Consider the following 26,051-nt stretch of genomic DNA (forward strand, 5'->3'; position numbering starts at 1 on the left):
AAGGCTTATGGGAGGATCTTGATTGAGAGGATTAGGAGAGTAACAGAGAGAGTAATTGGTGAGGAACAGTGTGGATTTAGGACGGGTAGAGGTTGTGTAGATCAGATCTTTGTGGTAAGACAGATATGTGAGAAAGCTATAGGAAAGGGGATATTTTTTGGGCTTTTATGGATCTGGAAAAGGCTTAGGATAGGGTAGACAGAAAGGCACTGTGGGAGGTTATGCAGATTTATGGGATAGGAGGAAAGCTTTTGGGAGCTGTAAAGTTTTTATGAGAGTAGTAGAGCTTGTGTCAGGATTAGAAATGGAGAGAGTGAGTGGTTTGAAGTAAAGGTGGGACTTCGTCAAGGATGCGTTATGTCGCCCTGGCTGTTCAACTTATACATGGATGGGGTGGTGTGAGAGGTGAATGCTAGGGTAGTGGGTCAGGGATTGGAGATGGTTAAAGAAAATGGAGAAAAGTGGGAGGTGAGCCAGCTGTTGTTTGCGGACGACACTGCGCTTGTGGCAGGGTCAGAGGAGGGATTGAGGAAGCTGGTGGCAGAGTTTGGGAGAGTATGTGATAGAAGAAAACTAAAGATAAATGTGGGTAAAAGTAAAGTGATGAGATGTACAACGGGTGAAAGTGGCAGTAGACTGGAAGTGAACATTAAGGGAGAGCGACTGGAGGAAGTGGATAGTTTTAGATACTTGGGTGCAAGTGTAGCAGGAAAAGGTGGAGTGAAGGTGGAGGTAGAATGTAGATTGAGAGAAGCGAGTAAATGCCTTGGTGGATTAAAGAGTGTAATGAGGAATAGACATTTAGGAATGGATGCGAAGAGGAGACTGTATGAAGGAGTGATTGTGCCAACAGCACTGTATGGGGCAGAAACGTGGAACATAAGAGAAGAAGAGAGAAGGAGTTTGAATGTGTTTGAGATGAGGTGTCTGAGAAGTATGGTGGGGGTTACTAGGCTGGATAGAGTGAGAAATGAGGAGGTGAGTAAGAGAACAGGGGTGAAAAAGGAGCTGGGAGATAGGGTTGATGAAAGAATATTGGGATGGTTTGGACACATGGAAAGAATGAGTGAAGAAAGACTAGTAAAAGAGGTATGGAAGGCAGATGTGGAGGGAGTGAACATGAGGGAACGTCCTAGGATGAGGTGGATGGATGGGGTGAAGGGGGCTTTGGGGAAGAGGGGAATGTCTGTTGAGGAAGGAAGGGCGAGGACGGAAGACAGAGGTGAGTGGAGAATGGTTGTATATGGATGATGTGATTGCATGAGGAGGAATGGGCAGGGGGGTGGGGTAGTATGTGTGAGTAAATTTTGACGCAGCCCGAAGGGATTTCTCCCCGTCCTCTCCTTATATGCAAGGGGGGATGGAGAGGGGGGGTCGCCGATTAAATGAAGCGGCCTTGCTGTGGATGTGCTGTGTCTTGCGATACTGCTTCTGACCCAGGGCGGTGGGCAAGGTGCAGGGATGACCCGTCATCCAGGAGGTACTCAGATGAGAGGGAGGGTGGGAGGGGTGTGGAGTGTATTTAGGGATGAAATGGGTGGGAGTGTTTTTATGCCTTTCCCTTTTTGGCTACCTCCCTTGAAAGGGGGAAAAAGCCTTGGTATATGTATGTATGTAAACAATTTAGTATTCAATATATATATTTTTTTTAATTAGCAATGTCAATTTGGACAAAACGTCGAAAAATAAAAAATGATGTAAATCATCATTTAGAAAATATTATGTAGAAGTCTTCAGAAAACGTGGATATTGTTGATTCTAGTCATAACCAAAATGTTAACATTGCGAAAGTAGCACATAGTTTGCCATCTAGTTCTACTTATGTACAAAATACAGTTAAATATAAAGATAGTAATGAGATACATCAAACTTCACTTATAAAGAAATGGTTGGCTTTGAAATTGAGGAAGACAATACTATCCTGCATGATAGTGATTGTCATAATAATTATGATTCTCCTGACTATGATTATGTATCATCCGATAATGATGGAAATGGTGACTCACAGACTTTTCAAATTGAGTTGATGGATTTATTGTCCAGATGGGCAGTACAGTTTAATGTAACTCATATTGCACTAAAAGAACTACTTAAAATTTTGAGTCTAGTACTACCATACCTCTCTAAAGATCCAAGAACACTAATTAAAATAGGGAAGATTGATAAAATTGTGCAAATACAAGGTGGTGAGTATTATCATTTTGGTGTTGCTACTGGTATATTAAATCAGCTGACATATCATAGTGATTTACTGGAGCAAGTCGTATTAAAGTTACAAATAAATATTGGTCTACCACTGTTTAAAAGTGCCAAAACTCAGTTTTGGCCTATTCTGGGGTTAATTCCAGGAACAGCAAAATCACAACCTTTTGCTCTTGGTATATTTTGTGGTGATTCAAAGCCAGGTAGTGTTGAAGAATTTCTTTCTTATTTCATTGATGAAATGATAGAGTTAAAGGTAAATGGAATAAAATATGAAGATAAGACCTATCAGGTAGTTATAAAGGCTTTTGTTTGTGATGCTCCAGCACGATCCTTTATCAAATGTATTAAAAGGCACACTGGCTATGCTGGATGTGAAGTGTGACCAGTCTGGTGTTTTTGAGAAGAAAATAACATTTCCAGATACTGTTACGGGCTGGCTGGTTAGTGAAGAGACGTTACGTATAACGGATATGTGCTTAAGAACCAGCTCACTTCTAGAAGCCACTGTAGGACTGAACTATCTGGTCAGGGCCTAGATAATTCGTAAGACTAGAAGTAAAGGTAACAAAGAAGATTCCAGGAAAGGAATATTAAACTAGCGATAAAACTAGTAAACGAAATTATTAATGGAAAATATTTACAGGCAATCAACACACGTCAACATGGGTAGTTTTAGGACCCTCGACTCGCTTGAACAATCTATTTATTTAGTAACTGTCAAATCTGTGCGCTCCGAACTATTCAGGATTTCGCTTGTCTGTTTGTTCTACAAGAGTGCGCACCTCTCCGCACGTAGGCAAGATTACATATAGTGGACGGGCGTTACTGCTTAACATTGTTACAATACATACATAGACAAGAAATATGAACATAGTTATGTAATACAAAGGAACACAATTCTATAACATAATTACACATATGACGTAATATCTAATATTACGTTACACCTCCACCGTTTGGGAAAGCTTTTCACTTTCTGTTGAAAAGCTATGTTCTAGAAAGGACGTCGGCTAAAACATTAAAGACGCCTTTTATATGATGAATTGTTAGATTAAAGGGTTGGAGAAATAAACTCCAACGTGTAAGTCTCGGATTCTTGTTTTTCATGGTCTGTAGGAACTTTAAGGGGTTGTGATCCGAATATACTTGAATGGTAGTTGAGGAACCCAAGTAGACTTCGAAGTGGATAAGGGCCTGGACCAAAGCGAGCGTCTCCTCAATTGTTGAGTAGTTCTTCTACGCAGGGGACAGCTTCTTGCTGTAGTAGGCGATAGCGTGAAGAACTTCATTGTGTTCTTGCAAGAGGGCGGCACCGATACCGGTGTCGCTGGCGTCGACTTGCAGAAGAAAGGGTCGTTGGAAATCGGGTGCCCTTAGAACTGGTGCGTTAGTGAGAAGGGACTTCAGGTTTTTGAAGGCCGTCTCACAGGTAGGTGTCCACACGAAGTCGTGGTCTTTTCTCAACAGGTCAGTCAATGGTTCTGCTACATCTGAAAAATTTGGACAAAAACGGCGATAATAGCCACTCATTCCAAGGAATCGACATACCTCTCTACGATTAGTGGGTGTTGGTACATCATTGATGGCTTTTATCTTGGCGTCTATTGGAAACACTTGGGAATTTCCAACTTTAAATCCCAAATAGGGGACCTGTGTATGTCCGAAATCACATTTGGACAAATTGATGGTAAGGTTTGCTTGTTCTGCTCTATAAAAGAAATTATTTAGGTGTTCAATGTGTTCTGTCCAAGACTGACTAAATATTATCACATCATCTAGATAAGTTTTTACTCCTGGCAATCCTGCAACAAGATTACTTATCATTCTTTGGTAAGTGGCAGGGGCATTTTTAAGCCCAAATGGCATTGCTCTGAATTGGAACAATCCCTCTTCCGTAATGAAAGCGGTAACTTCTCTTGAGCGAGGGTGTACAGGGATTTGATAGTATCCCCTTAACATATCCAACTTGGATACATACTTGGCAGTTCCTAGACTGTCTATGATATCATCTATCCTAGGGATAGGAAAAGCATCGGCCTTAGTATGGGCATTGATTTTCCTGTAGTCAATGCACAGGCGATAAGAATTGTCAGATTTAGGGACAAGAATGCAAGGAGATGCCCAAGGACTACTGGAGGGTTCAATTATTCCCTGTTGAAGCAGTGTGTTTATTTCTGCTTTTATGAACTCCTTCTTTTTTGGATTGACTCTATAAGGGGCTTGTTTGATAGCCCTTGGCGAGTCTAGAATTATTTCGTGTTCTATCAAAGAAGTGAATCTTGGGGAATCTAGAAATAATTTTGGAAAACTTCTTAAGAGGAAAAGAATGTCTTTACCTTGTTTCTCAGATAAGTGTCCTACTTTTATCTGAAGATTTTGTAGTATCTGAGAGTTTTCCAAGGGAATCTCAGGAGGATTAGGCAGGTTATCAGGAGGCTCTTCCGATTCTATTGTGGTAGAGCTGTAAATTGGAATTGGATCTCTGGAATGATAAGGTTTTAAGGTATTTATGTGACAGAGATGGGAACTCTTTCTTCTGTCTGGAGTTTTGATTATGTAGTTGAGATCACTGGCTCTGGACAAGACTTCATAGGGTCCTTTGTATTTAGCCTGCAATGGATCTCCTGGTATGGGAAGATAAAGTAACACTTGATCTCCTGGAGAGAAAGTTCTAAGTTTAGAATTTTTATCATACCGACCTTTCATTTCTCGTTGAGCATTCGCCAAGTTCTCTCTTGCCAACTTCCAAGCTTCTAACAACTTCTCGGTGACCTGGGACACGTATTTCAAAGAAGGAACTGGTGGTTCTTCTTTCATCCATTGTTCATGAAGTATCTTTAGGGGACCACGGACTTCATGACCGAAGACTAATTCTGACGGGCTGAATCCAAGGCTTTCTTGAATTGTTGTTCGGGTGGCGAACAACAAAAAGGGGAGTCCGTCTTCCCAATTTCGAGTGTTCTCAGCACAGAAGATTCTTAACATTGTCTTGAGCGTTTGGTGAAAGCGCTCTAGAGCACCTTGTGATTGAGGATGATAGGCGGAGGAAGTTACATGATTTATACCTAGTGTTACAAGAGTTTCTCTAAACTTGTTGGAAAGAAAATTACTTCCTTGATCACTTTGAATGTTCTTAGGAAATCCTACCATAGTGAAATATTTCAACATTTCTCTGATTATGTTTTGAGCTTTAATATTTTTCAAAGGAATGGCTTCTGGAAAACGAGTGCTCATACACATGATTGTGAGAATGTACTGATTTCCTTTACTTGAAGGAGGTAAAGGTCCTACACAGTCAATAAGAACTTTTTTAAATGGCTCTTCCATTACAGGAATGGGATGGAGTGGAGCTTCTACAATTTTCTGGTTGGGCTTACCTACAAGTTGACATGTATGACATGTTTTACAATATTGGGCAACATCTTTGACAACCGTGGGCCAATGGAAATGTTGGGTTATGTTGAACAAGGTCTTTCTTACCCCTAAGTGACCTGCTAAGGGAGTATCATGAGCCAATCTTAGAACATTATTCCTGAAACCAAGAGGGAGGACTATTTGATTCCTTACTTGCCATGGCTGGTCAGCGGTTGCGGTGGATGCTCTCCATTTTCGCATTAGGACTCCGTTTTCTATATAGAAACCTCGTGACATATTTTCAACTTCTTCTGGAGATGAAACAATCTCGTACAAATTTTTAAGAGAATAATCTGACTTCTGTTCTTTGATTAATTCTGCTCTAGATAGAGAAACTGGTGAAGAAGAAGATGGGTCAGTTTGGGAGAATAGGGATTCTAAATTATAGGTCTCCTCTTCAGATTTCTTGTACTGAGATCTGGTTACAGCGCAAGCGGGAAACAACTGTAAGTTATCTGAAGGTTCTACTGAGGTCTTAGGGTTATTTGTTATTAAAGGAGAAATGACTTTGCTTCCAGCGATGTCATTGGCCAACAATAAGGATATTCCTACTATGGGAAAAGAGTCTACTACTGCTACTTTAACCATTCCGGTTGTAAAATCAGACCGCAAGAAAACATTATGTAATGGACATTTTACAATTCCTCCAACTCCTTCTATCAATATATCATAACCTGTATATGACTCACCCAGATTCTGCAAGACAGAATTTAAAATCAGACTTTGCTTTGCTCCTGTGTCTCAGAGTATGGAAATAGGATATTGTTGTGAACTACTACTATGAGATATAGTTCCTGAAGATACAAATGGTTTGAAACAAGGATCATGATCTGATGAGGGGGGTTCTACATTACTTGACAATACCGGCTTCTTTGGTAGTGTATCCTGAATAGAGGATTTTGAATCATCTGATTTTATATTACTTACAAGAGTTGGTGTCTTATTGGAGAATGAGGGTGTCAGTCTCTTTCTGCAATTAGAAATGTGATGGCCAACCTGTTTACAATATGAACAAGTTACAGGGGGATTAGTCTTAAACCTTTCCATTCTTTGCCAAGGTTGGTTTGGAGGATATTGATTGAAATTAGACCTGTAACTGAAATGTGATGGGCTAGACTGATTTTCAAAGTGTTTCTTTGGGGACCAAGGATCAGAGTATTTTGTTGAATCTGGAATATATGACTTTGACTTTTGGGATTCCATTTGTCTTGACTTAGGTTTATGATTTAGTGTGAACTCATCAGCCAATACAGCAGCTTTAGTTAAAGTTTCGGGAACATGATCATCTATAAAAATCCTAAGATCTGTCTCTAAGGTATTCTTAAACTGCTCCAATAAAATCAACTGTTTAAGTCTATCTAAGGTGTCTGTTTCACTAGCCAAACACCACCTATTGAATAACCTCTCTTGTTGAGCCGCATATTCTACGTATGTTAACTGAGGTGTCTTCCTATAATTACGGAATTTCTGTCTATAGGCCTCTGGTATTAGTTCATAAGCTTTTAAAATACAAGCTTTCATATTATCATACTCGCTTTCTGCTTGTGAAAGAGAAGTATAAATTTGCTGAGCCTTACCCTTAAATTGTGTTTGAATGATTAATGGCCAATTTTCTTTAGGGATTTGTAACTGTTGCGCCAATTTTTCCCACTGAAGAAAGAAAATTTCTGGCTCTCCTTCTGAAAATTTGGGTAAAAGTTTTACATACTTGGAAATATCTATATGACCTTCCTGAACTACGGGTTGTCTATCAACAATCCTAGCTTCTACTTCTGTCTTCTTTAATTCTAACTCTACTTGTTTCACTTTAGCTTCCTCTTCTCTAGCTTTAAATTCTGCCAATTTGATTTTAGTTTCGTCCTCTCTTTCTATTTGTTTCACTTTAGCTTCCTCTTCTCTAGCTCTAAATTCTGCCTCAATTTGCATTTGTTTCAGTTTAGTTTCCTCCTCTTTAGCTACTTGTTTCACCTTAGCTTCCTCTTCTCTAGCTCTAAATTCTGCCTCAATTTGCATTTGTTTCAGTTTAGTTTCCTCCTCTTTAGCTTTAAATTCTGCCTCAATTTGCATTTGTTTCAGTTTAGCTTCCTCCTCAATTTCTACTCTCCTGACCTTTAATTCAATCTCCTTAATCTTAAGTTCGGTTAGTCGTGCCTCTATTTCTAACTTATTTGAAGAAATTTGTATAGCTGTAATCTCTTCTGGAGATAAGATCTCATCTTCGATCAGATTTTCAACGAGTTCCTGAAGTATTTTTTTCTTTCGCAAACTTGTATCAATGTCTACTCCAAAGTGCTTGCCTATTTCTATCAAAGTGTCTTTAGTTTGTTTCTTTAAGAAACTTACCTTGGGATTTTGAACGAATTCTTGAATTATATCATCCATCTCTATAAGAATGTGTTAAATACCTGATCCAATATCCTGGCAGGGTCGCCACTTTGTTACGGGCTGGCTGGTTAGTGAAGAGACGTTACGTATAACGGATATGTGCTTAAGAACCAGCTCACTTCTAGAAGCCACTGTAGGACTGAACTATCTGGTCAGGGCCTAGATAATTCGTAAGACTAGAAGTAAAGGTAACAAAGAAGATTCCAGGAAAGGAATATTAAACTAGCGATAAAACTAGTAAACGAAATTATTAATGGAAAATATTTACAGGCAATCAACACACGTCAACATGGGTAGTTTTAGGACCCTCGACTCGCTTGAACAATCTATTTATTTAGTAACTGTCAAATCTGTGCGCTCCGAACTATTCAGGATTTCGCTTGTCTGTTTGTTCTACAAGAGTGCGCACCTCTCCGCACGTAGGCAAGATTACATATAGTGGACGGGCGTTACTGCTTAACATTGTTACAATACATACATAGACAAGAAATATGAACATAGTTATGTAATACAAAGGAACACAATTCTATAACATAATTACACATATGATGTAATATCTAATATTACGTTACAATACTAATGCACAGTTGCGCACTGACATAGCATTTGATGAAATGCATGATAGAGACCACCACAAAGGAGAATCCCCTCTTAAAAGATTAGGTGTTGGTCTTGTGTCTCAAGTGCCTTTGGATTACATGCACCTTGTGTGTTTAGGAGTAATGAAGAAGCTGATTTGGCTTTGGTTGAAAGGACCATTGACTGTAAGAATAGGGAGACAAGTTAAAGATAGTTAATCTGAAAGACTTCAAAGTTTAAGACAATTTATCCCTCGAGAATTTTCAAGAAAACCTCGTGGCTTAGATGATATTGATCGATGGAAAGCTACTGAATATAGATTGTTTCTGTTATATACAGGCTTGGTTTCATTAATTGACAGACTTCCTCTAGAAATATATCATAATTTCATGCTTCTATCTGCTGCTGTTCATATTTTAGCCAATCCCAAGCTAGCTTCAACTCATTGTGATTATGCATAGCAGTTTCTATTGTCATTTATTCAGCATTTCATGAGATTGTATGGTTCAGAGTTTGTGACCTATAATGTACATTCTCTAATGCATCTTCCTGATGATGTAAAGTTGCATGGACCTCTAGATTCATTTTCATCCTTCCCTTTCGAGAATTTTCTTGGAGCTTTGAAGAGAATGTTAAGAAAACCTAGTGGTGCATTACCCCAAATAATTAGGAGATTAACAGAAATTTCAAATATAATAAAGGCCAACATTATGAAGGACCTGTCCCAGCTCAGTATCTACTTTCAAAATATAAACAGTATACTGAATTTCATAATGGGAAATTTGTCATAAGTAGAAAAAACAGGCAACAACTGTTTTCAAATTCAAGGCACAGTATGTTTGGTTCAAAATATTTTTAGCCAAAATGATGAAATTTTTGTAGTGTATAAACGTTTCATGACTCAAGATTTATTATTTGATTATCCAGTAGAATCTTCAAAATTGAATATTCATGCTGTTTCTAATTTACACAGTGAATTGTTAGTAGCAAATGTTAAAGTCATATCAGGCAAGTATGTCTTACTGCCCAATTGTGCCAACTCTGCTGCAATTCCTCTAATACATTCATTTTAGCTGTCATTTTTATCTTTTATGTAAAATTACATTAGAACATTGAAATTGGGATTTTGTCTTAATTTATATATTCTTTGTTTCATGAGATAGTATTATTCTATTAAGATTTATATGAATATATATAGTGTTATACCATTTGGCTGAATCATTTTACCAAAGGTTGGGATAATGCATATCAGGTATTATACTAAATAAAAAAATAATTCTCTGGTTTGCGAGTTTTTCTCGAGACCCGGCAAAACGGTCGCACCGGACCCTGGGTAGGTGTAAGGGTTTATTCAGTTCGTTTCACGTTGTTCATTTATTAATATTATGAGTTTTTTTTCGGAAATTGTTATCGTACAAGTACACTGACGAAGCTTTTGAAAAACTTGTGTTGTTTGACGGAGAAATTTCGCGAGAGAGTACGTGTGAGTTCGAAAAACATCACTTTGCGGGTTATAAGAATTTTACAAAACATGGGGGGAAATCGGATCATGGGGATTACCAAAGGTATCATTTGGAATAAGAAGAACTCGAAGAAGAATTCGAAGAAGAAGAACTCGAAGAAGAAGAAGAACTCGAAGAAGAGCTCGAAGAAGAAGAACTCGAAGAAGAATTCGAAGAACAACTCGAAAAAGAAGAACTCGAAGAAAAACTCAAAGAAGAAGAACTCGAAGAAGAAGAACTTGAAGAACTCGAAAAACTTGAAGAAGAAGAACTTGAAGACGAACTCGAAGAAGAAAAACTCGAAGAAGAAGAAGAACTCGAAGAAGAAGAAGAACTCGAAGAAGAAGAAGAAGAAGAAGAAGTAGAAGAAGAAGAGCGAGCAGTGCCGCAGGCCAAGTCCTGTTACTAAAAACTATAAAATAGTCATGTTTTGAGAATGTCTGAAACCCACTTTTCGACCTACCAGTGAACTGTAACTGTCAAATGCCAATATAATACTATGGATTAATATAGTATTTTTTGCCCTATTACCCCTCAAGCCTGTATTTACCTTATATTTAGCTTGAACCCAAACAATTAATCTACATCATTCTTATTTTGAGAATATAGTAATAATTAAAGGTATTAAACTGTGTTTAGAAAGACAAAAATATATGTACTATTAGTGGGTATTTTAACTTTAAATGGAAGTGTTCAGTGCAAATGCAGTAGAAAATATCCAAATGTTAGATACACACTTTTACCAGTAATGTTTATTGTTAAAAGTAAAAGTAAGTTTTCACTCGGTGATGCCTAGAAACATTATCATTTTAAAAATAGATAGGGTTGTTGTTTCAAATAAATGATTTCACGTAATACACAATTTAACCAAATGTCAATGCCTAAAACAAGGTTAAACTAAACTCTCTTGTAAAATGTAAGCTATGAATATAATTATTTGTTTTCTGAACATGGTTAGAACTTATCTGCAGTCAGATATTTCTGTCATTATTGATTTTATGATACTATATCATATATTTTGATTTATTAATAATACTATTTGCTGCCACTTGAAATTTTCTCTATGCTGTAAACAATACCTATGCCTATGCTAATGTTAGCCTTTATTTGCCACAGAATGTATGTTATTGTCGCATTCACCAATAATAATACTGTTGAGATGGTCCCCAGTGGATGGATCCTGGGGCAGGATGAGACCTGGTGGCCAAAGAGTAAATCATTGACAGCAATTACAAAGATGATAAAAGATAGGGTGGTGCCAGACCACACATGGGAGAGGCATAAGATGCGTGTCATCTGTGCGGCAGGTATGTAATATCTGATCATTCTTGGAATGACATAATTAAATTTGTGACATATGGGATGATTAACTCTTAATATATCCCCTCTCTGATTTTCCTTGGTACATTCAAGTTAAGTTTTTGTAATTGTAGTTGCTGTCGATTCTGTAATTGAGTATAAAACTTATTTTTAGACATTTTAAATGCTGAAGATATATCATATATAAATTGATAAATAAATTCAGTCAGTTAAAATGATAAGAGATAATTGTTTCCCCCCATAATTATATCTCTTGATGAGACTTGAAGGTAAATATTCTTTGGTGGTAAATGACTTTGTTAGAATACATTCATTTGCAAAGATTTCATTTGATCTAATTCTAATAATAAAGTGTCCACTAAACTTTTGATTGTTTTTTTTTTTTTTTTACTTTACAGCTATTTTCCTTATTTATTATATCACCCCTTTGAATTCAGTTCATTTGCTGATTTTTTCTTTTGTTCTTAAAACTGCTGATAGTAAGTTACAAAGTATCTGTGTTCATTTTTTGGGTTATGGTATTTTTTTATTTGAAATATTCTCAGGTTTTGTAATTGATAAGGCAGTTAAAAAACATGTGCCTCTTTATCACATTGGCTTTGAACAATTTTGAAATAATTTCCTAGAATTCTCCTATAATCTTAAATTATTTTTCTCCAATAAAACTCATATGAGGTTTTTGGTATTTTTTGACCTCCAGATACATATGAAGATGGAAGACGGAAAGCAAGGGAGGCTGAAGAGACAGATAACCCTGTCAGCCAAGGTGAAGAGGAGCTTGGATGAGGAGCAAGAAGGTATAAATTGGTTTCATGTACTTTTACCTTATCAGGTATAGCTGGCAGATAGCTGCGATCTGCAACTCCGAGCAAAAATATGATTATTTACATAATAGAGTGAAGGAGAAGTGTGAGGGGAGATAAATTGACAAAACCATAACCAAAAAGAGATATTACATTCTATTATTTAATCAGTGTGAATTACATAAAGAACTGAGATGGAGCAATAACTATATATAATAGGCAGATTTGATATACAAAACAGGACATCCTCAAAAAGGGTAATAAATGAAAAGTTTCTGTCCTGATTTATCTTGTGCCGGCTTTTCTGGATAATATATATATTATCAGAAATATTTTGGTTGAAACCCTTTTATATTGTAAGTATATTATCCTAATTTTGCAGGATAATGAAGCTGTTATTTTTTTTATTTGTGAGTATAAATTAGTGGGAGGTGATTGGTGCTTTGATTGGTTATGGGTAACTTTTGTATTGCTTGTAAAATCCTATGCTTATATCTGACCTTAAATAATTCCTTATATTTAGTAGTTGGTTATATTACTCCATATACAAGAGATATATAATGGGATAACATTCGGATTTTATTGTTGTGTTCTTGTAGTAGGTAAGGTGTACTTAGTTACTGTGATTGTGGACCAAAATATTCAGTACAATTACATTGATTTTAATTTGCTTTTCATAGGTATACATTTTTAATTTATTATTGACTTCATTCATTGTATGAATTTTAGAACTTGTGTGCCCATATTTTTGGTGCATACCCAGCTTCATTACTTATTTCAGATGTGATTTTCCTTATTGGATATTAATGTAGAAACGATTTTTTTGTGTATTGTTTAGGAATGGTGAAAATCATGTTCTTTATTATTGGGGTGATTTGAATTTTTTGCAGGATTAGATCAAGATACCCTCCTAGTAGCGATGAGGAAGAGGACTGTGTTCCAAAAGCAAAAAGAAAGTTGGCCAAAGCACCTGCAATCCAAAAGATGCCATCAGTTGTGTCAGTGAACATTCCGCAATTCGACACGTTTGACGATGCAGTGGGTGTGTCTGACATATTAATTGATACATCCAGCCTAGCTCCAACCAGTACCCCAATTAGAGCGTCAACAGCACCCGTTAACTCAGGTATCTGTTTATCTGTTAAACCTATTTCAGTCAATTTCTATCGAAAAAATAATATATTTAAATTTTCTTGCTTTGTTTTAAAAAATTATTCTTAGCACTAGTTCTGGTGGTAACTTTTACTGGTTTGAAGCTATGCCAGAGTTATTAACTTTTCCAAATAATATACATACATATACCAAGGCTTTTTCCCCCTTTAAGGGGGGGTAGCCAAAAAAGAACAAGGCATAAAATCATTCCCACCCTTTCCATCCCCACACCCGACTCCCCTCCACCCTCCCTCCCATCTTAGCCCTCCTGGATGATTATAGATGATAATATAGATTCTAATGGATGATAATATAGATTCTATGGATGATAATATAGATTCTACTTAATTTCAATTAAGGGCTGCTTATCATTTCTGTCATATGAATGATTGAATGTACTTCTCATTCTCAAAAGTTGTGAAATAATTTATTTTTATGCTAACCGGATGAGCTTAGTACATACATACATATACCAAGGCTTTTTCCCCCTTACAAGGGAGGTAGCCAAAAAGGGAAAGGTATAAAAACACTCCCACCCATTTCATCCCTAGATACACTCCACACCCCTCCCACCCTCCCTCTCATCTGAGCACCTCCTGGATGACGGGTCATCCCTGCACCTTGCCCACCGCCCTGGGTCAGAAGCAGTGTCACAAGACACAGCACATCCACAGCAAGGCCGCTACATTTAATCGGCGACCCCCCCTCTCCGTCCCCCCTTGCATATAAGGAGGGGACGGGGAGAAATCCCTTCGGGCTGCGTCAAAATTTGCTCACACATACTACCTCACCCCCCACCCCCGCCCATTCCTCCTCATGCAATCACATCATCATCCATATACAACCATTCTCCACTCACCTCTGTCTTCCGTCCTCTCCCTTCCTTCCTCAACAGACATTCCCCTCTTCCCCAAAGCCCCCTTCACCCCATCCATCCACCTCATCCTAGGATGTCCCCTCATGTTCACTCCCTCCACATCTGCCTTCCATACCTCTTTTACTAGTCTTTCTTCACTCATTCTTTCCATGTGTCCAAACCATCCTAATATTCTTTCATCAACCCGATCTCCCAGCTCCTTTTTCACCCCTGTTCTCCTCCTCACCTCCTCATTTCTCACTCTATCCAGCCTAGTAACCCCCACCATACTTCTCAGACACCTCATCTCAAACACATTCAAACTCCTTCTCTCTTCTTCTCTTATGTTCCACGTTTCTGCCCCATACAGTGCTGTTGGCACAATCACTCCTTCATACAGTCTCCTCTTCGCATCCATTCCTAAATGTCTATTCCTCATTACACTCTTTAATCCACCAAGGCATTTACTCGCTTCTCTCAATCTACATTCTACCTCCACCTTCACTCCACCTTTTCCTGCTACACTTGCACCCAAGTATCTAAAACTATCCACGTCCTCCAGTCGCTCTCCCTTAATGTTCACTTCCAGTCTACTGCCACTTTCACCCCTTGTACATCTCATCACCTTACTTTTACCCACATTTATCTTTAGCTTTCTTCTATCACATACTCTCCCAAACTCTGCCACCAACTTCCTCAATCCCTCCTCCGATCCTGCCACAAGCGCAGTGTCGTCCGCAAACAACAGCTGGCTCATCTCCAACTTTTCTCCATTTTCTTTAACCATCTCCAATCCCTGACCCACTACCCTTGCATTCACCTCTTGCACCACCCCATCCATGTATAAGTTGAACAGCCAGGGCGACATAACGCATCCTTGACGAAGTCCCACCTTTACCTCAAACCACTCACTCTCTCCATTTCCAATCCTGACACAAGCTCTACTACTCTCATAAAAACTCTTGACAGCTCCTAGAAGCTTTCCTCCTATCCCATAAATCTGCATAACCTCCCACAGTGCCTTTCTGTCTACCCTATCATAAGCCTTTTCCAGATCCATAAAAGCCCAAAAAACATCCTTCCCCTTTCCTATAGCTTTCTCACATATCTGTCTTACCACAAAGATCTGATCTACACAACCTCTACCTGTCCTAAATCCACACTGTTCCTCACCAATTACTCCTTTTGTTCCTCTCCTAATCCTCTCAATCAAGATCCTCCCATAAGCCTTCCCAACTACACTTAACAAGCTAATCCCTCTGAAACTACTACATTCACACTTGTCCCCTTTTCCCTTGTAAAGAGGAACTATACATGCACTCCTCCAGTCCTCCGGTACTCTACCCTCTCTCCAGCAAACATTAAATAACCTCACCAACCAGTCCACCATCACTGTACCTCCCTTTTTCAGACATTCTGCATGGCATCCATCCAGACCAGGTGCCTTACCTGCTTTCATCATCTTAACAACTGCCTTCACCTCATCCTTCCCTATTTCTCCTCCATTTTCCTCACTCATCACTCTCATTTTCTTCGCATTTTCCACTGCAGCTATCTTTCCTTCCCTATTCTCCTTCACATTTAGCAACTCCCTAAAATATTCTGCCCATCTTCCCCTTACTGCCTTCTCTTCCATTATCATCTCTCCATCTGCACCTTTTACCTTTTCTTCTCTACTTGATTTGCCTCCTCTTCCTCTCTTAATTTCTTTCCAAAACATCTTTTCATTACTTTCAAAATTTTCTGTCATACTCTTACCCCATTTCACATCTGCTCTCCTCTTTGCAACATTTACCTTTTGCTTTACTTCTCTTTTCTTTTCTTTGTACGTCTCATATGACTCCCTCGTCCTCTTTTGTAACCAATCTGTGAATGCTCGCTTCTTCTCTTCTACAACCTTCTTTGTTTCCTCATCCCACCATTCACTACCCTTTTTTCTATTTCCCCCTGTCCTTCTTGTTCCACACACCATCCTTGCACACTTTATGACTCCCTCCTTGAACCATCCCCATTCCTCCTCCACACCCATCTCTACTCCATCCTTTACCCCCTCCCACTCCTCCTTCAGCTTCTTTTCGTACTCCTTCTCCTTTTCCTTTTCATTCAAGGAGTTCACTCTAAGAACCTCCCTACCTTTGTCCCTTTCCTCTTTCTCCATCTATCCTCCACTCTCAACTTACCTTCCACCAAAAAATGATCTGATATTCCCCCACCCTCTCCCCTTAGCACATGTACATCCTTAACTCTTCCTATCATAATCCTATTTACCACTACATAATCCATTGGTGCTCTATCTACCACCCTTCCCTCCACCACCCTCTCCCATGTGTACTTATGCTTGACTTTCTTCCGAAACACTGTATTTGCTATCATCAACTCTCTTTCTAGACACATTTCCACCATCAACTCTCCACTACGATTCTTTCCTGGAACTCCACATTTCCCAACCACTCCATCGATTGGACCATTTCCCACCCTAGCATTAAGGTCTCCCAGTACTATTACATTGACATTTCTTCCTAAACCCTCTATGCACTCATTTAAATCTATCCAAAAGGCCTCCCTTTCTTCCATGCTCTTCTCACTGCCAGGCCCATATGCACTTACAAAGACCCACATCTCCTTTCCCAGTTTCACCTTCATCCACATTATCCTTGAGGAAACCTCCTTCCACTCCACTACCTGTTTACCCATCTCCTCACTTACTAGTATAGCCACCCCTTCCCTCCCTCACCCTCTCTTCACTCCTGATAACCTCCCACTTACACTCCCAAACTTACACTCACCCTTCCCTTTCAACTTAGTTTCACTCAAAGCCAACACATCCATCTTTCTTCTCACAAACATACTACCTATCTCTTCCCTTTTACTCTCATCTGTACCACATCCACGCACATTAAAAGACCCAAACCCTAGGGTGCTGGTCCGAGGCCCTCCAGCACCCCTTATGCCTTCACTTTTATTTTTAGGAGATATGCCCCGTGGGGCTACAGGGAGAAGGATGCCTAGTCCCTATCCCCGTCCCTTTCTTAGTACAATGTTAATATTTTTTTTGTGTAAGATGCAAGATAATTTTAAAAATAAAAAGTTTATGGTATTCATTTTGCGTATTTTACCCTTTTTGCAGCGCGAGATGTAGAGTTTCTTACCATTTTAATGGAATTGAAACATGATCTGGAGGAGCTACATGCTGAGGTGAGAGCCTGCAGGGCAGAGCTGCAGAAGCTCAATAAAACGAGCGGAAAGGTTGATGACGCTGAGCTTCCAATGCAGTTGCCACTCACCTCCTTAGAGGAGTTTGACGTATTCAAGGGCTGGTTGAATGAAGATAAAAAACACCAAAAGATATTGGTAAGAACGTTTTTTTCAATGTACGCTAGCTTTTCTGAAATTATCTAGATTAATATGCGACAAAAAAGGAGTACCACTCAGATGCATTTAATCGTTTGCCAATTACTTCTGTTAGAAAATTATGATGACTCTGTCCAAATATTGTATTTACCAACATTTCTTATATTGTCTAGTGTCTGTAGAACGTATCTTATTTATTGTCATGTTTTACACGAGTACATACAATAGCATTTTAAGGATTGTTACTGGTAATTCTGACCCAACTACGATTGTGTCATTTTAGAGGGCACATTTTGTTGCTGCAGTTATTTTCTAGTAGGTGTCTCTTTGTTTTTAATTTATTATTGCTATTCGACTTTTAAATACTTTTTTTAGGCTCCCTCCTGCTCCCTAACCTGGCTTCTCTTTCTAATAATTGTCTCTGCTTAAGTTTGTCATTCATAGTTCATTTCTGTGTAATACCTCTTCTACTTCAGGAGAACAAGCTCTGCTTGATTGGAGGTTTTGACCTACGGGACTGCGTCAGGAGGATGGGCTCTTTGCTACTAAGCCACCTGCTCCAGGTCAAATTCAACTGGATTGGAACGAAGGGCTGGAAGAGCAAGGATGATGTGGAGGCAAAACGGGGTTTTAAATCCACAACGCTGTCTACAGTCTGGATTGGTATGTTTTATCTTTCGTCTAAGAGAACTATTTTTTAATGAATATTGATATCGAAATACTGGTGATATGTATGGGGAATGAATAGCATCATTTTCGTTAATAATTTTTTATTCTTATTTACAGTTTGAGATTGTTGAAAGTGCATCAGATGCCCCTTGTTATATTAAACGAATAACCCGGGTATATGGGGGCCATTGGGGGGTTGTTTTTAATAATGTCAAGATTCTATATATCGACCCTATTTTGGTTTACTTGTTAGGGTGCTGAAATATGGTTTTGGGCACAATGATCACTAACGTAACTTATTGAAGTTATTAGCTATAGGTGTTTACACTGTCTATTTCACATGTTTCTGCATGATTGTTTTTTTTGTTATATCCCTTGTGTCTTACTTTAGTAGGCATTTAAATAAATAAATGTCGAATTGGATCTATTTCTAATACTATGCATTTCTTGCAAGCTTGTTAGCAAGCAGTACTTACTGAAACCTAATCTTAGTACAAAAAACTTATAATTCCCCGTAAACGTTTTGAACTTTTATGTAGATCGAAGTCTATTTCTTTTTCAGCTTTCTTCACTCGTTTTAAGGAAAAATACTAACTTAGAGGTTCTGAATGTCTTATCAATTCTATTTGTTCAACTGATTTTTAAATATCTATTAACATAGTTAATTCTTTCCATTTTTCAGATGCTATCCTCCGTTTAACTTGCATTGAAGGTGCTGTGCAAGCCCATGTAGAGCGGGAAATCATGATTTATCTGAGAAATGCCTCAGACAGATGTGGAGGCAGAAAAAGGAGAGAGCAGGACTCTGCTACATCTGTTTGATAATAGAAGTCTTAATTGGTCTTAGTTTAAAATAAGTATAATGCCATTAAGTCAGACCCACTCGACACCTAGAAGTCAGATAACGTACAACATACATAGTTCTTCTGTACAATTGCAAATAAAATAATATTTGTTATATTAATATTTCTTGTTATTGTGTATTCACCTGGTCTTTGGATCACGTGTTGGACTCGTGATTGACAGCTATTACTATATATTAGACATTTGTGAAAATGACAAGTGGTTCTAATGCATTTGCCTAATTCCAAACACTAAATTAAAATGATCACATGTAAAATGAAATTCTGCCGAAATATATGACCAATTTAACGGGTGCTGAGAATTTGTTTCCAAATTTGTGTATGTCTAGGATATATGCGATATGCGAAATATCAAAATGTAAGCTTATTAATATCAGAGACAAACGCCATGTTTACTATGTCTGTTTATAACGGACTGAGTTTTAGACAAAGACTGTATAAACATTGACTAATCATTTGTGTGTGTGTTAGTCGCTGATAATTATAGTTTGTACATTCAATTTTGGCATCGTGTATATATAATAGTTATTCAAACAATTTTAGCAAATTTAGAAAATATGATTTCTCAGCACCGGTGATATTTGTGGTTAACCGTGAATGAGCCATTGCCGAGGGGGATAACATTTGCCATAACTGGGCCATATCTGTATATAAATGGCTGCGTTAAGGGAATCCCAAAAAGGCCCAGAACCGGCGCGTTGTGGCCCAGTTACGGCTGCCGTAACCGGCCCGTTATTGGACTTGAACCGGCTCCATTAAGGAAAACCTGAAAGGGGCCAGAACTGGTCCCTTTGTTGACCAATGACGGCAGCCATAACCGGCCCGTTTAAAAGCCTGTGTGCAAACACTGCCGATGCCATTAAGGTTCCAAAATGGTACCGTTACGGCATAATAGCAAGCCTGAATAGGCCCACTTTTGGCTAAGAGGGAAACCAGAAATGGGCATAAAGCGGGCCATTTCGGGCATGTTTACTGGGTATATACTTGTTATAGAAATGAATATGTACAAGCGTGCAATGAAGAAAAGAGAAAATATGAAAAAGATGTAGAAAAATGTAAAGATCAACCAAAACTATTCTACAGATTTGTAAAAAAAACAACTGAAAAACAAACAAGATTTGGAGAAATTAAGACAAGGAGTTGAATACACAGAGGAAATAGAAATTGCAGAAATTATGAACAGGCATTTTAAATCAGTGTTTACAAGGGAGAACATACAACTGGAAGAGATCGAATGGAAGGAGAAAGTCCCCCCTATGAAAGAAATAGAAGTAACAAAGAATGAAATAATGAAACACTTGAGTAATCTTGATGTTAGAAAATTGCATGGACCAGATGAAATAGCAAACTGGATTTTGAAAGAATGCACAAATGAACTGGCAGACAAAATACATAGCATAATAAATAGTTCCTTGAAAGAAGGAAAAGTTCCAGAAGATTGGAGAAGAGCAAATATAGTACCTATATATAAAGGTGGGGGAAAAGAATACTGCCACCAAGTTTTCCCACTTGGATCGTAAGAGGCGAGAAGAAAGGGACGGGGAGAGGGACTAGGCATCCTTCTCCCTGTAGCCCCAAGGGGCAATTACCTAAAATGAAAAGAAAAGGCATAAGGGGTGCTGGCGGGCCTCGGGCCAGCACCCTAAGGTTTGGGTCTTTTAATGTGCGTGGATGTGGTACAGATGAGAGTAAAAGGGAAGAGATAGGTAGTATGTTTGTGAGAAGAAAGATGGATGTGTTGGCTTTGAGTGAAACTAAGTTGAAAGGGAAGGGTGAGTGTATGTTTGGGAGTGTATGTGGGAGGTTATCAGGAGTGAAGAGAGGGCGAGGGAGGGAAGGGGTGGCTATTCTAGTAAGTGAGGAGATAGGTAAAGGGGTAGTGGAGTGGAAGGAGGTTTCCTCAAGGATAATGTGGATGAAGGTGAAACTGGGAAAGGAGATGTGGGTCTTTGTAAGTGCATATGGGCCGGGCAGTGAGAAGAGCATGGAAGAAAGGGAGGCCTTTTGGATAGATTTAAATGAGTGCATAGAGGGTTTAGGAAGAAATGTCAATGTAATAGTACTGGGAGACCTTAATGCTAGAGTGGGAAATGGTCCAATCGATGGAGTGGTTGGGAAGTGTGGAGTTCCAGGAAAGAATCGTAGTGGAGAGTTGATGGTGGAAATGTGTCTAGAAAGAGAGTTGATGATAGCAAATACAGTGTTTCGGAAGAAAGTCAAGCATAAGTACACATGGGAGAGGGTGGTGGAGGGAAGGGTGGTAGATAGAGCGCTAATGGATTATGTAGTGGTAAATAGGATTATGATAGGAAGAGTTAAGGATGTACATGTGCTAAGGGGAGAGGGTGGGGGAATATCAGATCATTTTTTGGTGGAAGGTAAGTTGAGAGTGGAGGATAGATGGAGAAGGAGGAAAGGGACAAAAGGTAGGGAGGTTCTTAGAGTGAACTCCTTGAATGAAAAGGAAAAGGAGAAGGAGTACGAAAAGAAGCTGAAGGAGGAGTGGGAGGGAGTTAAGGATAGAGCAGAGATGGGTGTGGAGGAGGAATGGGGATGGTTCAAGGAGGGAGTCTTAAAGTGTGCAAGGATGGTGTGTGGAACAAGAAGGACAGGGGGAAATAGAAGAAAGGGTAGTGAATGGTGGGATGAGGAAACAAAGAAGGTTGTAGAAGAGAAGAAGCGAGCATTCACAGATTGGTTACAAAAGAGGACAGGGGAGTCATATGAGACGTACAAAGAAAAGAAAAGAGAAGTAAAGAAAAAGGTAAAGGAGGCAAAGAGGAGAGCAGATGTGAAATGGGGTAGGAGTATGACAGAAAATTTTGAAAGTAATAAAAAGATGTTTTGGAAAGAAATTAAGAGAGGAAGAGGAGGCGAATCAAGTAGGGAAGAAAAGGTAAAAGGTACAGATGGAGAGTTGATAATGGAAGAATTGGCAGTGAGGGGAAGATGGGCAGAATATTTTAGGGAGTTGCTGAATGTGAAGGAGGATAGGGAGGGAAAGATAGCTGCAGTGGGAAATACGAAGAAAATGAGAGTGATGAGTGAGGAGAATGGAGGAGAAATAAGGAAGGATGAGGTGAAGGCAGTTGTAAAGATGATGAAAGCAGGTAAGGCACCTGGTCTGGATGGATGTCATGCAGAATGTCTGAAAAAGGGAGGTTCAGTGATGGTGGACTGGTTGGTGAGATTATTTAATGTTTGCTGGAGAGAGGGTAGAGTACCGGAGGACTGGAGTAGTGCCTGTATAGTTCCTCTTTACAAGGGAAAAGGGGACAAGTGTGAATGTAGTAATTTCAGAGGGATTAGCCTGTTGAGTGTAGTAGGGAAGGCTTATGGGAGAATCTAAATTGAGAGGATTAGGAGAGGAACAGAAGGAGTAATTGGTGAGGAACAGTGTGGATTTAGGACGGGTAGAGGTTGTGTAGATCAGATCTTTGTGGTAAGACAGATATGTGAGAAAGCTATAGGAAAGGGGAAGGATGTTTTTTGGGCTTTTATGGATCTGGAAAAGGCTTATGATAGGGTAGACAGAAAGGCACTGTGGGAGGTTATGCAGATTTATGGGATAGGAGGAAAGCTTTTGGGAGCTGTTAAGAGTTTTTATGTGAGTAGTAGAGCATGTGTTAGGATTGGAAATGGAGAGAGTGAGTGGTTTGAAGTAAAGGTGGGACTTCGTCAAGGATGCGTTATGTCGCCCTGGCTGTTCAACTTATACATGGATGGGGTGGTGCGAGAGGTGAATGCTAGGGTAGTGAGTCAGGGATTGGAGATGGTTAAAGAAAATGGAGAAAAGTGGGAGGTGAGCCAGCTGTTGTTTGCAGATGACACTGCGCTTGTGGCAGGGTCAGAGGAGGGATTGAGGAAGCTGGTGGCAGAGTTTGGGAGAGTATGTGATAGAAGAAAGCTAAAGATAAATGTGGGTAAAAGTAAGGTGATGAGATGTACAAGGGGTGAAAGTGGCAGTAGACTGGAAGTGAACATTAAGGGAGAGCGACTGGAGGAAGTGGATAGTTTTAGATACTTGGGTGCAAGTGTAGCAGGAAAAGGTGGAGTGAAGGTGGAGGTAGAATGTAGATTGAGAGAAGCGAGTAAATGCCTTGGTGGTTTAAAGAGTGTAATGAGAAATAGACATTTGGGAATGGATGCGAAGAGGAGACTGTATGAAGGAGTGATTGTGCCAACAGCACTGTATGGGGCAGAAACGTGGAACATAAGAGAAGAAGAGAGGAGTTTGAATGTGTTTGAGATGAGGTGTCTGAGAAGTATGGTGGGGGTTACTAGGCTAGATAGAGTGAGAAATGAGGAGGTGAGGAGGAGAACAGGGGTGAAAAAGGATTTGGGAGATAGGGTTGATGAAAGAATATTAGGATGGTTTGGACACATGGAAAGAATGAGTGAAGAAAGACTAGTAAAAGAGGTATGGAAGGCAGATGTGGAGGGAGTGAACATGAGGGGACGTCCTAGGATGAGGTGGATGGATGGGGTGAAGGGGGCTTTGGGGAAGAGGGGAATGTCTGTTGAGGAAGGGAGAGGACGGAAGACAGAGGTGAGTGGAGAATGGTTGTATATGGATGATGTTGTGACTGCATGAGGAGGAATGGGCAGGGGGGTGGGGGTGGGGTAGTATGTGTGAGTGAATTTTGACGCAGCCCGAAGGGATTTCTCCCCGTCCTCTCCTTATATGCAAAGGGGGACGGAGAGGGGGGGTCGCCGATTAAATGAAGCGGCCTTGCTGTGGATGTACTGTGTCTTGCGACACTGCTTCTGACCCAGGGCGGTGGGCAGGGTGCAGGGATGACCCGTCATCCAGGAGGTGCTCAGATGAGAGGAGGGGTGGGAGGGGTGTGGAGTGTATTTAGGGATGAAATGGGTGGGAGTGTTTTTATGCCTTTCCCTTTTTGGCTACCTCCCTTGGAAGGGGGAAAAAGCCTTGGTATATGTATGTATGTATATAAAGGAGGAAATAAAGAAGACCCTACCAACTATAGACCAGTCTCTCTAACAAGTACAATAGCAAAAATTTGTGAAAGAATTATCAAAAGTAAATGGGTAAAATATTTAGGAAAAAAAAAAAAAAAAAAAACAGCGTGCTAAATCCAAGGCAATTTGGATTCAGAAAAGGACGATCATGCATCACTAATTTAACATGTTTCTATTCAAGGCTAATAGATATAATACAAGAAAGAGATGGATGGGCTGATTGTGCATTTCTAGACCTAAAAAAAGCTTTTGACAAGGTACCACATAAGAAGTTGCTTAAGAAATTAGAAACTGAAGGAGGAATACAGGGCAAACTGCTTAAATGGATGGAGGACTTTTTGCAAGAAAGAAAAATGAGAGCAGTGATAAGATACAAACACTCAAAATGGGATGACGTAATAAGCGGTGTTCCACAAGGAACAGTTCTGGCCCCAATAATGTTTGCTATATATATTAATGATATGGATGAAGAAATTGAAAGTTATATGAGGTTCTATGCAGATGTTGCAAAACTATTAAAAAAAGTGAACACGGAAGAAGATTGCGAGTCACTACAGAGTGATCTAAATAAAGTATGGGAATGGAGTAGGAAGTGGGAGATGGAGTTCAATACTAAAAAGTGTAGTATAATGGATTTTGGAAAAAGCAAAAACAGAATAACAGGATCATATAAATTGGGAGAAGGAATAAAAAAAGTAGAAAATGAGAAGGACCTGGGAGTCATTGTTATGAATAATATGTCACCTGAGAAACATATAAACAAGATTTTTTGAGAAACTTATAATCTAATAAGAACAATCAAAGTGCCATTTACATACCTGGATGAAGAAATGGTGAAGAAAATTCTAACCACTCTGATAAGACCAAGATTGGAATATGCTGCAACGATGTGGTCACCAAGTACAAAAAAATGTATAACAAAACTTGAAAGAATACAAAGAGCAATTACAAAATTGGCACCAACACTCTCAAAACTATCATATGAAGAGAGACTAGCACAACTTGAGCTACAGACACTAGAGCAAAGAAGGGAGGAGATTCGATAGCTATTTACAGAATCATGAAAGGCATAGAAATTACTGATAGAGAGAATCTGATAAAATGGGATGACAGAAATACATGAGGGCATGGAAAGAAAATCAAGAAAGACAGCTATAGAAGAGATCTGAAAAAGAACAGCTTTCCTCACAGAGTAATAGACAGTTGGAACAAGTTAGATGAGAAAGTGGTGTGTGCAAAAACAATACATGAATTTAAAAATAGTTTAGATAAAATGAGATATGAAGACGGGACACGAGCATAGCTCCCCTTCCCATAGAATACAACTAGGTAAATACACACATACCACGGTCGAAGCAAGACGTGCCGGAACGAACGCTCTGAACCTGCTATTTAGCGATTCATGAATGAACAAATTTGAAAGCAAGCCTAGTTGTTTACAAAGTTATGGCAAAGGGAGAAGTGTATTCAGTGTGACCAAAATGTAACAGTCTTTGTATCTCCATTTTATCTATTTTTTCTTTGTTCTTTTTTATAAAAAAAAAAATGGAAAGAATCAAAGAAACTCCAAAAGACAAAGAACCAGCTAAAAGATGCTTGGAAGAAAACAGAATAGAGACTCCACTTGGTGTTATTCGAAAGACATGTCTTTCTCAAACACCAAGGGAGTACCAAAGGTTTGAAAGAGGTATTTTTTGGGGGTTTGAAGGGGAAGGAAATTTTATGCATAGAGGGATAGAAATAGATGGAGAGCCCAGGTATAGAAATATAATGAGAAATATAGATATTAATGACATGGATGAATTAAGAGCTCAAAAGTGAGTATAAGATAATGTACATAGAAGCAGCTCCAAGGAAAATCAATGAGGAGAATAATAGGGAGATAGACGACTTAAAAAAAGAATTAAGTAAATTAAAGGGAGAAAATGAAAGGTTGAAAAGTGAAGATATAAACGAGGCATTACAAAAG

The 26,051-nt window shown here is 39.1% G+C and overlaps 1 protein-coding gene and 1 long non-coding RNA gene across 2 annotated transcripts in view; one reads left to right on the top strand and one right to left on the bottom strand.

Moving 5' to 3' along the window:
• LOC143023683 (uncharacterized) overlaps positions 1–26,051 on the bottom strand; it is a 754,159-nt gene that overhangs the window by 590,791 nt on the left and 137,317 nt on the right. The window lies entirely within an intron of this gene.
• LOC143023702 (uncharacterized) lies at positions 10,738–12,191 on the top strand. The gene is made up of 2 exons (XM_076182313.1): positions 10,738–11,392; positions 12,106–12,191. Exons 1-2 carry the CDS (start codon positions 11,167–11,169, stop codon positions 12,189–12,191), a joined length of 312 nt encoding a protein of 103 aa, XP_076038428.1. The 5' UTR covers positions 10,738–11,166.

The sequence above is a fragment of the Oratosquilla oratoria genome, unplaced genomic scaffold, assembly GCF_046742065.1.
Source record: "Oratosquilla oratoria isolate Oo_2021 unplaced genomic scaffold, ASM4674206v1 SCAFFOLD55, whole genome shotgun sequence".
In the NCBI taxonomy this organism is placed as follows: domain Eukaryota; kingdom Metazoa; phylum Arthropoda; class Malacostraca; order Stomatopoda; family Squillidae; genus Oratosquilla; species Oratosquilla oratoria.